This window comes from Battus philenor, unplaced genomic scaffold (genome assembly GCF_028537555.1).
Source record: "Battus philenor isolate CCGP_79_NKW_IND1 unplaced genomic scaffold, ilBatPhil1.0.hap1 SCAF_17, whole genome shotgun sequence".
Classification (NCBI taxonomy): domain Eukaryota; kingdom Metazoa; phylum Arthropoda; class Insecta; order Lepidoptera; family Papilionidae; genus Battus; species Battus philenor.
In genome coordinates this window covers 4,452,453-4,467,403 of record NW_027181679.1, presented here as the reverse complement: position 1 = coordinate 4,467,403, position 14,951 = coordinate 4,452,453, and the positions used below count along the sequence as shown (strand labels likewise).

The following is a 14,951-nucleotide window of genomic DNA, read 5'->3' as shown; positions in this document are numbered from 1 at the left end:
AACAGACAACATTAGATGAAACATTTTACTAAACTAAAAAATTTCCGGCGAAATGACCCATATTTTAGGTCCAATATATATAGTCATAGCAAACATATATATGTACACCCTATCCTAAATGTAAATTATAAAGTTCCAATAAATTACCTGATGGTCCGTTTGAGTTAAAATTTAGCGGATTAACTGTTGTACGTTCAAAACAAAGCATACAAATGGACACTGTGAACTCAACCTTTTGTTCAGGAAAAATATTTTTGTTTGGTAGGGGTTGCAAAGACGTCAATAATTCACTTAATTTTAAAAGCGAACGATATATAAGTAGTAATTATCTTCCTCTACCTAACACAACGTGATAAGTTACAAGCTCATTTTTCATGAAAACTTGTATAAAGTGATTATTTTGAAACTATTATAATTTGATAGGCTTTGTAAGTATCTAATGTAAACAATTATTAATGTTAATATGTATTATAGTTATTCGAATTTTGAAAATGCTATTTCTTACTGTATTATTTATTACTTTTGAAACTATTGATTTCGTATAGGGTGTACATACAACAGATAAACTATACATTCATCTAAAGCTTTACCTATCATCCTAAACATCTGTCCATCATCAGTCGATTCAAAAGCAATCACAGAGACGACATTATTATCATTAACATGACATTGACAAAATTTACTATTAACACATAATAAATTTTGTTTTGGGGTAAATTAATACTTAATGTTTTAGAGATATTTGGACTCGAACTGTAGCAGAAGATGCATTAGGCAGACGTATGTCAGTACTCGGTGTATCCGAGGCAAGAACACTTGACAGCGGAAGATGGTCTTGTTCAGCTGATGACGCGGGACGTCGACGATGTAGAGCTCTAAGACTTGTAGTTCTCCGTCCACCTGATATACGTTTAGTACCTTCTGCTTTGACTGTTAATAAGGTGAGTATCATTGTTATCATCATTTTAGTGGTAAGATGTCCACAGCTGGACTATTTTGTATCGTGCTCTTATTCAAATTTAAATTATTTATTATTAATATTTTTCCGTAGTATTATCAAACAAATATCCTTGAAAACTAGTATCTGAAATCTATCATTATCATCATTTCAACTGTGCAACATCTATTGCTGACACTGGCTTTAAAGTCTTCTGTTTACTATAGATATTTGCACGTATTTTTTTGTAAATAAAGTTTATGTATGTTATGTTACTATCAAAAATTAAAGTGGAATTTGTCGGAGAGTCCCAGCTCCCTCTACTCCGCCATTACCATGGCTGCTACTCCTGCCAGGAATAGCGGAGTTGCCGGGACTGCGGGCCTGATCTTTTTAATTTTAGTCGTATGCTAATTCTCGGTACACTTGGTAAGCCGTTTGGCAGCCCTTAATTCAAAATATGTTCAGGAGGTCCTGTTACCCATCATTTGAGAATATTGTTTCCTTAAACAGCTATAATGACAACCTCGGGAGGAGAGGATGGGGATGGGATTTTATATGCGTTAGTACCACCATGACAACGTGAATATCGAAATTTTGTACTGAAATTTTTGGTATACGTTTTCTAAATTTCAAATAGCATAACATTTGCGATTTTGTACATAACTGTCTTTTTAGTTTTACGGCAGACATTTAAAACTTTTTTAACGTAAATAATTTTTTTTTGTTGCTAAATTATACTAAAATAATTAAATATTCCGCGAATTTATATGAACTACTCATTAGTAAGATATCTTTAGATTGTTATCATTATCTTTAATATTCGTTACTAAATCGCGGAATTTTAGTTAACATAGAGGTGATATATCGTTCTTCTTTAATTAAATAAAACAGTAGATACGTTTTAAGATTTATCTGTGATTTTATCTATTTGAATACGGATATTGGACATGATGATGGGGTCTTTATAATAGATTTCTTGTTTTAACAGGGTGATAACGTAAGCATCACGTGTTTAGCTGGCGCCGGTCGAGTTCACGGAGCTCTAGGTTTCAGTTGGGCAAGGGAACGAACTCTGTTAAAACTCGCTCCAGGTAGAGAAGTCTGGGAAGATCTTTACCCTGCCGGCAGTGTATTAAAATTGTACAACGTTCAAGTAAGTATTATTATGTGTATCGAATAAGACTGGTTGTCTTGTGTTAAAGGAATGTTGCATGAAGAGATATATGAGACATTATTAGGAGTGTGAGAACAAAACATAATAATCATATACAATAGACCGGCAACTTCTTAGCGTTTGCGCAATTAAAAAAATATGGGTTCTAATGAACAGATAACTGTGTATCTAATCTTATGTAAAAATTAGCATTAGTATTATGATTTGTACCAACTTTTTTGGAAATAACATGTGTTTAAAAAGTGCGTGAAATGCATGAAACGTACTATCTTTTGTTTCGACTTTGATTATTCATATTTTAAAATATGGAGAAATCATTATTTTTGTAAAACTTTTATCTTTTGTGAATATTTATCTCAAGAATATGCTCGATTTGAACCACACCAGCCTAACCGGCGACATAATTTTATGGTATTCTTTCGAATGTCCTTGATTACCTTTTTTAACAAAGAGTGAAAGCGATGCTAACCTTGTGTATAGTTAGGGTTATTATTGGCTTTCAATTATAACATATAAATTATGCATCAAATTACTAAAATTATTAAAATTACTACAACCAAGATATTATAGAAAATTGCGTACAGCGAAATAGCTTAACCCGCGCAGCGCTGGTTTTAATAACGGACCCAGTTATTTGATTATTTTTTTTAAACCCGGTGGCTACTGATCGCCAACTCAATTAGTGTTTCCGTGTAATGTTGTTAATACAATAAATATACTCGAAAAATAATTCAACGAAATAAAGAAAAAAATATATAAATGCATATAAACAACTTTCACCACAGGTAGAAACTTCAAGTTAAAAATATACATATTGTTGTTTCCGAAGTTAAAATAAATTAAGTTTATAATGGTTTTTAAAGCTATTTACCATTATAGTTTATTTACATCGATAGCTCGTGTACCTCAGACAAAGAATGTCAGAGTGATAGAAGTATATTGAATTGCATTAAAATGGCTTCAAACACGTTCTGTTCTAAAAGCATACAACAAGCAGTCGTTTTTTGCAATAACTAACACAAATAAGACACAACAATTAATCCATAAGACATATTTTCAACTAAAATCATCATTATTTAATAGACTCGTACTGGTTTTTGTTTGGACGACATCATTATTGATTTCAAATTGAAGATAAAAAATTATTACTAAGCTATGTAATTATAGCATAATTAGTCTCTTGTGTTTCTTGTCACCGCCACTAATCTATTGTTATAACTATACAACGAGAACAAAGAAACATTCGTATGCAGTGTGACGGCGTATGTCCTCTACCAAATTGGTGTTATAAAGATTTGTATTGTTTCTAAAAAAAAAAACTGTAACAAGCTAAAATTTTCACAGAAATCTAGTGAATTTCGATGTCAAGTGTCATCAGTTGCGGGAACAAATGCCAAAGGAGTAACAATGTGGGCCCTTGGAGTCAAAGATGAAGCATGCGCGGCTGAAGCTTCACATGGTCTCCGTTGGCCGAAAACTGCACCTGGGGCACTTGCTTCCGCTTCCTGTCCACCTGGACACGCTGGAGAAACTACGAGGTAATGTTTAATATCATTACTATGAACATTTAAGCTAAAGAAAATCTCTGTACAGCTTTATCGCTACAGATATAAAAAGTTTAAATGTGAAATGTTTAATAAATTTCTGGTATACCCTATCTAAGAATCAGTAGTTTTAAAAATAATAAGAAACGGCATGATTTTTTTTATTTTTTCAATTATTTTACTATCCTACCGTTAACATTCTTTGGTTGTCTGAAAGAAATTGCTTCGTGTAATAAGACCGCCCATTGAACTGTTTCTTTACTATTTATACTTTATAAAGAGTATTAATTTAAATTAAATTATAGTAAAAGAAACAATTTTCAAAATTCAAATAACTTCATTTAAAAATTAATTACTGTTTACTATCTTTCCCTGCTCACTTTGTAGTAACAGATGATATTTGCCAATCTTATACAAATAGAAAAAAAAGTAACATTGTGATATTTTTGAGCGATCAGTTTGTACAGAGTGTATGGAAATAGATGCAAAAGCTTAAAAGCTATATAGCCAACACTTTAAAACTTTAACACTTATCTTAATCTTAATCACCCTGTATAAAAACAACTTTTTGTAGGTTTTGTGAACCAAAAACAGCTCAGCATGGTGTTAAATGGATGTTGCCTGATTTCTCTGGTTGTATTGCGGATTCATTAAGAGACATATACGAACAGGTAAATGTTTAATTTATTTCAAACCTTCAAATTAATAACGACGAAATCCCCAAGTGATATTTTAATAAATTTTTTTTTTCAGTTTACTCGTGTTTCTTACGGTTATTCTTGGTCAAATGTTTCTGATATTGCACACCAGTATGGAGCAATACTCCGTTCACTACCAGCACACCCCGGTGAAGGAGCGATACCCTTACGGCATGCTCGCAATATGGTACAGTACCTTCTATCAGCAGCCGGTAATTCAAAAGATAGAGCTGATAGTATTGAACACTTGCTTAAGATATATGATACTCTTCTGATACATCCAGATGCGTTCCTTGATGAAGAGGTAAGTCTATATGTATTGATTTCGTGTCGGACAAAATCTTAAGTTAACAATAATTAAGGTCTAAGGCCAACTTGGGAGCTGCAACTTGGGATTTAACTTTACATATTTTACCATGTAGGCTGCTAAACTTCTATAGGGTACTGAATGGTAAGGATCTGAGATGGAAGCTTGGCTTCGCCGAGAGGGCCGTGATTCAATTTGAGTGGCTGCTTTATGGAAATATCTTTGGTAGAATATTGTTATATGCAAACGTACGATAACAGATCAAACGGCACAAATGGAATTAGATTAGCCACACGATACGTAGATACTATATTCCAAAGCACTTCAGAAGCCATACCACAAGGGGATGCACGATTATGTGTCAAGTCAAGACTAAATGTTTTTAAATTTTATGTTGAGTTTTCTACAATATTAATCAGTATTTTTATCTGCAATATTCCACTTGCTTTTAATGACAATTTCTTTATTGAAGGACTAGTGATAATTAACTAATTAAACCTGATAGTGACTAATTTATGCATTATATATCAAAGTTGAGAATATTCAAGATATGGTTTTTTTAGAAAATTATTTATTAAGATAGGATTCTGTTATTTTATTATCAAAAAGATAAATGTTGGCTACCAGATAGTCTCTTGCAAAAACGATTTCTTTTCATCGTTCACTTTTTAAAAACTTTAAGTGCAACGAACGCGTCGAGACATTCACCTGCCAGTAAGCGGCAAACAATAAAACACAAAAATGTAGGCGAATACACAGTTCACTTATTTTTATTCTTCAGCAAAGGGGCATTTTATTCTTTGTTGAGAAATGAGAAGATTAAAGAACAACGTACGTCCATCACATTGGATGTATTATTTTGCTAATAAAGAAAAAAGGCCTGAATCTGTTTTTATGAACATTGTAGTCTTTTTAGCTACAGATAATTCTTTCCCTTTAGTAAAAAATGATTTTAATGTTAAAAATAAAAGTCAAAAACATATTCTTGAGAACTTTATAGCCTCTTTACGTTATGATCTTTTTATGACGGTGCACTTTTTCGATGTAAACTTAATATAGTAATCAAGTTTTATCTTATTAAGATTTCAATTTGAAGGTTTATTCTTCCTCGAGTTCAAACGTATTCCATTACTTAGTGTAATCCGTTTTCACTTATCGTAAACTAATAACCATTAGTGCCTTTAATTACTTACCTGGCAGATAAAAAATCAGCAATTCTAAGTAAACAAGGTGATATGTATATAGGTGTGAAAACTGAACCAAAGAGACGAATCTGTGACCACGATGTAATAATGTATCACGTATATTTTCCTGATTTTACAACGTGGTAACGCCGACATTTATACCTCTGACATTTATCATAATTATTTTATATAGTTAAATAATTAATTCTGATGTTTTTTAGAAAATATACGAGCTCCAAAACGCTGTGGTCGAAACAGCGGGGATGAAAGATTACGTGGATATAACGAATCAAGAATTTACCGTGCAAACGAAATCGGTAAAAGACGACAATGCAGCCCACTTCAATTTTCCGTCTACCCTCGGAAATCACGAATGGGCGCTCTCGTCAGCCGGTGTTGAGTTAATAGGACGCTCCGGGAATGCTTCGGTGGTTGTCGTGTTATATAATGACTTAACTTCTAGACTTCCTTCTTTGAGGAGATCAATTGAGCTCAAGTAAGTTGTATAGAAATTCTTTAATATTTAATATATTCCGATTCGTAAAGATTTTATTTGATGTTCAAAATACGTTTGGCATTTTTCTCCCCCTATTTTAAACAAGTTTTGACGTTATAGGCAGTTTTAAGAATTTTTAAAATTTTTCTCTTTAAATAAGTTTAATATTTAAAAAATCAAAGTAAGCTACGTAGCTGGCTTATTCTATTTATGCTACAAATTACAAGATGTTTAAGCACGGTAAAAGCTGATTTTATAAGTAAACAAATCTGTCTTTTTTACCAAACAATGATTTATTACGATATTCATAATGTCTACGTAGATAAATATATAAGTTGACATAAGCGCAAGTTTTTATATTATATAAACGCACATATACATATCCATGAATTAAATTGCAGTGATTAATTTTTTTTAAGTTCTTATATTCACATATATTGCCTGAGAAAATCTTTAAGGTTTGCTAAGGAAGATTAATGAAAGAGCAAGGATAGATTTTGCATATGTATGTTTTAGTTGTCATTAGTTAATCTACAAAAGAAATTAATCAACCAGATAGAGAGGTTTTTTATACAATTGTAAACAACAGCTCTAATTTTTTGGTACGGTGAAAAAGATTTTTATTTAGGAATCCAATGGAGCAGCCGTCTTGATTAAAGTTTTAAACCACATTCGAACCTATTTTCTAGCCGCTCATTTTCAAGAAACGGCCGTGAACTGGAATATATTCCATCGTCGCAGCAAATACAAGTGTCTGCTTATGGCAACGGTGTGGATCAATCTTTGCAACATTCTGTCACTTTGCTTTTCACACATTCGAAAAACTATAGCGCAGTTGGTAAGAATTTACTCTAGTACTTCTTCGTACTTCTGAACTTTTTTTTATTTATTTTTAAAGCTTTTCCTATTCTATGTAGCATCAAAACTGGCATGTGGATTACGCACCCCGTCGGATCCTCGGGCGTGGAATATTAAAGCGTGTGAAGTTCGTATTCCAGAGTCGCCGTTCGTGTCTTGTAGGTGCCGAGGTTTCGGTACATTCGCGCTATTTACGATATCCCGATCAAAACTCGTGAGTATAACAGAAATATTATCTACAGACGGAACGGTTTTATTTATTAGTAATTTATCTATCATGTTAAGTAACTCTTTCTTTTAACTTATTCTATTCGTATATCTGATCTCAAGTTTTTTGCAACGATGTCACTTGATTATTTTGTTTTCATAAATGGTATTGTTACCTTTTATTAAAAGGTGTGTTATTAAGGAGTATCTTTCTGCTTCATCTCCAGAACTATAACATCGTGCGGAACAAAGTGGAGTAAAAAAAATAGATTTAAAAAACTTGAAGATCTATAAGAGCCCTGTTAAAAGTTCTAATGTTGAATAAATTATTGTTATCTTTATCATTTTCACGAATTATAATTTCTAGTGGCTATAGCTTGTCATATAATCCTAGACCAATCTCTCTTTACAAATGTTATCATCGATTTGTTAACGAAAATTAGTCGCGTTAGATAAACGTGACTTGGATATGACTAGTTATGAAAATATTTACGTTATGTCTATTTTATTTACATTTATACATGAAATTAATTATAAAAAAAATATTAACCAAAAAAAGAAATAGTGCCAACGAAGTTTATCTTTTACAGACTGACGTAGAAAAGGATTTAAGAGGAGTGGTTAAGGTGACTGTGGGTTTAGGTGGGGCGATGTGCCTCACAGCTGCAGCCTTACAGCTACTGGCACTGGTTCCTGGCAGGAAACCTAGGTTGCCAGCACTGCTAAAAGCTGCGACTGCTGGAACTCATTCTGCTGCAATGCTAACACTACTGGAGTGTGATACGCGACAGGTAAACATTTAACATTGAGTAAACGTATAGGATTAAAATACGCACACATACGATTTATATTTATTGGTCATATGAAATTACCAAACAAATTTGCGTTTGGGCATAAAACTTACATTAGCAATTTGTGCTAATAAACATTCTTTATATGCTCGCTCGAATTATATCTATTAGTATAAATATTAAATTTTTTGCAGTAAGTGATTATTGTAGTATCTTACATAAACACCACATTCGTTAATAAAATGTCGTTATTTAAAAAAACATATTTTCAGTTATGAGATGTCTCGAACTAGCGGTCACGATCTCAAGCACGATTTAATATTTCATCAAACTTGACCTAAATCAATATGGCCGCTAAATTTTATGTCAAGACGGCACTAGCCGCGGTTTTATGTAATTTGTAAATACGTGATTGGTGTAAAATATATAGTCAAACTATATTCATAGATTTAAAGAAACATGTTAAAATTTAACACATTTTGATTAAACAACTAATGATTTAAAATAATTAAAAAATGTTTGTTGTTTACAGAAAATATCGATACGTGTTAAGTTAATTTGAATTCAATTACATTATACAGGCTAATTGGTTAGTGGTGTTATAGCTTTATAGGGATAATTACTATGCAACTTTCATTCAAATTTTTCAAATTAATTAAAAATTTAATAAATATAAACTAATTACTCTGAGTTATAATATACTAACAGATTTTTCCTATTGGAATGACAATACCAATTACTTTTGGCATTAGAGTGTGCAGGGATATGTGGTAAATTATAAATAATTTTAATATCTTTATATATGAATTAATTCTGTATATACAAGAATAATTTTATATACTTTGTTTTCATGCTAGTATTTTAAAACCTGTAAATTTATTCGTAATATTAAGAATTAAAAATATTTCGGAAAATGAATATTGCGTATTTATTTAAATATTATGAAAATAAATTCATGTGGAACTGTGTAAAGACGTATTCTAATCTATGAAATGTATTGTACGGGAGTAAATGATTAAGTTTTTAATACAATTTGGAAGGAGGAGGCGTGCCCCGGAGCGCTTGGCTGGGTCTGTGCGGCGTGCTGGTGTGCAGGTTGTGCAGCACTATGTGCACAGCCATTGATGCTTCAAGCTGAATTGGCTGGCAGAGGTCAGCGAGCACCATCGGTTGGTTTAGTTGCAGGTATGTAGAATATTTTTACAAATTTATTAATACTCCAAGAATTCTAACTGGAATGTGTGAATCTGCACATTCCTCCCATAGCTCTGTCCATGGTTCTTTGAGTGATTTTGAAAGTGATAGCTTAAGTTAATCATCACTGGTGATACACATGAGTCGTAAACATTTGTCTTATGATACTGAGGGATATAGGACGAGTAGAACGAACGAAGTCTAGGCGAGTTTGGATTCGTCGTTGTTTTTTTTTATTCTAATAATAAACAAAATAAAAAGCCATCTTGCCTTTTTATTTTGTTTTAAAAAAGCCTTCTTTTAGTCGGTTCTGTTTTTTATCATTTCACGACAAGTTTGCTCAATCTATTGCTTTCCAACAGTATTTTCTTATTATTTTTCTAAATTCTTAATACAACTGTAACAATTTTTTTGGTTTTTATAAGGCGTATGCACCCTTGCCTGGCTGACTGCGCGACTTTGGGGTGGCGCACCGTTGCAAATAGGGTCAGCAGCGCAGGTCGTGTGTGCAGCAGGCTGCATTCTCCTAGCTTTACTGTGTTTAGTTTTGGCCCTGTGTGCATCTCTGCGACTTAGAACAATTACCCATAAAATACCAGCAGAAAGAAGATCTTATCTTAAAGACAGGTATGTTTTTTTTAATTGTTCAATTTAAAATAAAAACAAAGCTTGTCGTCACTTTTCAAAACACAGTTATGTTCTTAAGTAGTACGCATGGGGAGGGGACAGTAAAAATTCGATAAACCAATATATACTGTTTCAGTGTTATGGTTATTTTTAATTGGTAAATACAGTTTAAAGTACATATGTTTAAAACGTTCAGCAAGATACAGAATAATAGACATGAGTTTGCTGTAGTCATCCCTGATATTTAGAATTTTGATCTTTTATTCGATTTTAGCAATTACAGTCCGATTATCGTCCAGAATAACTCGTTCTTTGTAAAGTAACGCTTCATGGGAAGATTCCAAATTACGTGAAGCACAGCAATTTTTATTAGCGCTTAGATCCAATAATTTAACAGGATACAACACTTTTCTATGAAATAAATTTTCGTAGCAGTACTATATTACGATCTACTACGCTATCCATAAAACTACAATCAGTTAAGTAAAGTGTGTTTTAAATTTTAATATCAAAAACAGACGACGCGTTATTCGCCACACCCTGGCGCTCTTGTTCACTACTTCAGCTGCTCAAGCGACGGGTGTGGTATACGTTCAACCGGGCGCCCGACACATCGCACAAATCGCAGCTTTCTCTGCAGCCGTCTTGGCCAATGTAAGTCTATACTTCTTCAACTGGTTTTTGGAAAACAGATATGGATATAAACACAAATATTTTCAATATGATTGTGTTACATGTCATACATCGATCGAAACAATCAACTTATTGCAAACCAAAAACTATTATTCATAATCAAAATCTGTTGAGCGATTAAAGCATCTAACAACATGGGTGATAGAACTCTCGATAATTACAATAACTTCGAAAATAACACAAATTCCGAGCAATTTCCAATATTCGACTAACAGCGCCAAAGTTTAACGAGACAGTTCTTTTATGATGTCGTCAGTGTGTAGTTATTTATATCCACTAGCAAGAAACTGACAAAATACGAGTTTACTCTGCTATAATCAACTTTCAGTTACTACACGATTTTACAATGCGGTCACACCGACATTTAAGTATATAAACATTCTTAAGCCAATAAAAATACAACGCAATTTTTTTTTATGCAAATTTTTATTGTTAATAATATAATAGACTTTTAAATTATACTTATAATGATTATTTTTGTTGTTTACAATTTTTTTACATCCTAGGGTGTAGCTATGCTGGTGTGCTACGTGATACACGACGACGAGTGCCTGCAATCTGCAAAAAGAATGCTCTCATTGCCGTCGCATCGGGACTGGGAGGATTCCCCAGCCGGTGATACTTCACTGAGCTGTCAGTAATTTCGAGTAAATCTACCAGTTTTGTTTTTATTTTCATCATTTTAACTTTTGTTCTTTATTTAATATTAACATCTCAGAATTGTACGTTTACAATTGTTAATCATTTTTTTTGTCTTTCAAATGCTGTTTGCCCTGAAATCATTAAAATTTCTTAATCTTAACATATTTACGGTGACTAAGCATGAGTTTGTTTATTATAGCTTCGAATTGTGTGGTTACTTCAAATTTTTTATTTACACCGGATTCACCGCCAGTTTTCAGTCGTGGTGCGTCCACAAGATTTAGATCTCCATAGATTTCTAGTAGGACTGGTTGAAAGCGACCAGTTTTCCCGCGTTTCCAGACAACTTTGATAAGGGTCATTGTGGTTGAAAGTCCTTCGCTGCGCTTAGTGGCCCGTAGTTTCCACTACTTAACCTTAAAGTTCGGTCACAGCAGTCATTTGTTTTGCGCGATTGTTTCCAGCGACTACAACTTTCGCCAATTCGATATGTCTATTAAATTTTTTTCGTTCGTCTGCGCATCACTGGTAATACACATTTGTCTACCATAAAATATATGTGTCGCTCAGACGAATGCTACGTCAGGGTTTCGGGCGAAACGATACTAGATTTCGGCTTGGGCGGTCATTCAAAATGCATTTCGAGGGTGTCTGTAAGAGCCGGTCCCATTGATCTATATTAAGTCTATTTTGCGAAAGGCCAGTTAGGCATTACCCCCACGTCAAGTATAATTTTTTCTTCTACAACGTAATGCTATATGTAAGTGTTTCAAGGAGTCTTTAAAGTACACTTCAACTTGACAGAGCCTAAGCACAGCCAAGTTATAGTTTTAATTATTATACATTATTGCTCCTCTCGCTACGTAACTTTAGTTGCTATTTAAACTCATGTAATTTTCTCTTTTTTTAATCGTCAGAAATAAAAAACGCAAGAGAACTTACAGTAAATACTATTCAGTAAAATTAGCTTTTAATAACCTGTGAACAAACAGATTTTATTCAAAAATCGCTTAAATGTAGACAAGAGCCATGGTAGCCAAGAGTAATGGGGATCAACTCCTGCTAGACATGGGCTTACCCCATAATTTTCCAATAGGATCGCTTGCAAGCGACCTGCATCTGCTTAGTTTTATATAGTTTAAACACTCTAACATGCAAAAAATCGCAAATATCAGGCGTTATTGCTAAAACAAAGGCACGGACGCTAATATTTGTGGAATATAGAACCTATTAAAAAAAACGGCATGCATTCAAAATCTTCCGACAGTTGGCATCACTTGTGCTATTTACATAACATAACCGCTTCTCATGAATAGTGATGTAAGCATCCTTAGAAAATTGCACCTGAGAACAAATATCCGATTGTCTTATTCAGAAATACCACACCATTGCGATAGATGCGTTTATCCATTTTTCTTATAGTAGACTTGTATCTGAAGCGAAAAAATATTTCAAGTCTTAAAAAAAACAGTTCTTACTATCCGAGTAATAATCATTTCATTGCAGAAAATAAATATAGATGTAATTTTTTTTATTAGAAATATTTAACTGTCAAATGAGATATTTGTATGACTAATGTATCTCCTATCATCAATTAATAATTATTTATAACATAAAGAAAGAAGATAAAGAAAATAGATCTGTAAGCTTATTTTTCATTGAATCGTCGACCTTATAAATTTCGTTTCTCAGAGAGACATCATAAAATACAATCAATCATTATAGACAGAAATAAAATACTCCAAATAAATTTTAGTGTACATTAAACAAGGAGGTGAAGTGGAAAGTCGAGGAGGTATTGGCGTTCTGGAGTCATCTTCATCGCCGGTCTCCCCCGTCACATCTTACTGGCGAGCCCCGGGCTTGGAGAGCCCTGCAAGAATGCACAGGTAAAGTATATAAGGTAAACAAATATATGCTACCAGATGAAATTACAGTAGCAATTTGAAAAGTTCTTAAAATCTTAGAACATAAATCACTTCTCAAGGCTTCATGTATTTGTTAAATTTGATAAGGTTTAGTTATAGTAGTAATAGTAACAGATTGAGCGATACACGTAAAATAATATAAAATGTGAAATGAAATTTGCAGCCTTTTTCCAGAATAACGATTCGTCAAAAAGAATAAGAACCTTAGTAACACCGTTGAAACTACAGCAGTATGTGAAATGTTTAGTTTTTGTCGCGTTTTTATTTTGGTTGCGTCACAGAGAGACTAAGGTTTTAACACAAAAAAAAGGACAGAATAACCCATTCGTTGCTCCTAGCAGCAAATTTTGGCCTATTAGGATTATTTTATGAGAAAAAAAGTATGACGTAATGATGATGTAAAACTTACAGGAGACTATCTACTCCGGACAGTCGCGCAGATATAGTGCGTTGCGTAGAGTACAAGGACTCCATGTTAACCCCGCACCGGTTCGAGTCTCGGCATATCACAACCACGCACGCTGTGTGCGATCTTATACCACAGTCGCCGCCGCAGAAAGACTACATAGCGCGTGTCTGCCTTGAACTAGGAGTCGTCAATACCCCACCACCAAGAGAATCCCCTGTGCCCCTTCTCACATGTTCCGTAGACTTCGAACCATACACCGAAAAAAGATTTGACACATCCAAAGAGTCATGCTCCATATGCGTGCAATCTAATCCAGACGTTTCTAGAATACCATCACCGCCCATAAAGAGTTGTTTAAAAAAGAACAGCAAGAATCACGAGTTCACTTCTAGCATATCCCTCCCGTCCATGGAAGTGGAATGTGACGAACCAAAAGTGAAATCAGATATAGAACAAGTGAATAAACAGTGGAATAAGGCGTATGATTCGCCCGACACCAATAAAATGCTAAGTAAAATCTCTAACGACTTGGATTTTTTATTAAATAGGACTAATTTAGTTAAGAAAAATCCATTAAACGATCACATAGAAAAGGCACCGACTTAGGATTTTGTGAAATAAAGTATAGTTTTAATAAATAAATGTAATAAAACTTGGAAACAGGGGTGCATTATGCAAGACATTAACTATAAATTTTGTGTACATATGTTTTCAATCGTAAACTTTAGAAACTGAAACAATATTTTACTTTTAAATTTAATTTTAAGTTTTAAATACACTTGTAAAAAATTTAAATTTAACCATCATTATTATGATCAAACATAATCTGTCAAAAATTTGTAAATAGAAGTTTATTAATGGTGTAAATAAATAAAGATATAAAATATCCGTTAAAACTTGTAATAAATTGATATTAATGTTAAATTTATCAATTGCTACACTATTACTCACTAAGTACGTACAAATTTAAAAAAATGTAAAACCGTGCAATTTATTTGATTTTATCACTCCGTCTCTACATTAATCAGTTGATTAATTTAAGATTGAGTTTGCGTTATATTTTCCGAAATAAACAAACATAACTAAAACCAGGTAAAATAACGTCGGGTATTCTACTTCATACATTTTATAGAATATTACAGATCTTTTCAAAAACAAACAGAGCTTTCATTTTTTTCTGTAATAAGCTTTTGCGACATAATAAAACGAAAACATGAATAATAATATCAAACCGTCTTATCCTTACAATTTTGTAAATT

The 14,951-nt window shown here is 33.0% G+C and overlaps 1 protein-coding gene across 1 annotated transcript in view; it reads left to right on the top strand.

Moving 5' to 3' along the window:
* Positions 1-14,383, top strand: part of LOC137919753 (uncharacterized) — a 134,990-nt gene extending 120,607 nt beyond the window's left edge. The window contains exons 12-26 of the mRNA XM_068762933.1: positions 737-941; positions 1,929-2,093; positions 3,459-3,652; positions 4,233-4,329; positions 4,412-4,660; positions 6,069-6,343; positions 7,033-7,181; positions 7,261-7,415; positions 7,999-8,199; positions 9,240-9,384; positions 9,819-10,020; positions 10,539-10,674; positions 11,220-11,346; positions 13,112-13,244; positions 13,695-14,383. Of these exons, the coding sequence (XP_068619034.1) occupies positions 737-941; positions 1,929-2,093; positions 3,459-3,652; positions 4,233-4,329; positions 4,412-4,660; positions 6,069-6,343; positions 7,033-7,181; positions 7,261-7,415; positions 7,999-8,199; positions 9,240-9,384; positions 9,819-10,020; positions 10,539-10,674; positions 11,220-11,346; positions 13,112-13,244; positions 13,695-14,298 (3,037 nt within the window). The 3' untranslated portion in view covers positions 14,299-14,383. The remainder of the gene's footprint in view (positions 1-736; positions 942-1,928; positions 2,094-3,458; positions 3,653-4,232; positions 4,330-4,411; positions 4,661-6,068; positions 6,344-7,032; positions 7,182-7,260; positions 7,416-7,998; positions 8,200-9,239; positions 9,385-9,818; positions 10,021-10,538; positions 10,675-11,219; positions 11,347-13,111; positions 13,245-13,694) is intronic.
* The last annotated feature ends 568 nt before the right edge of the window (positions 14,384-14,951 follow it).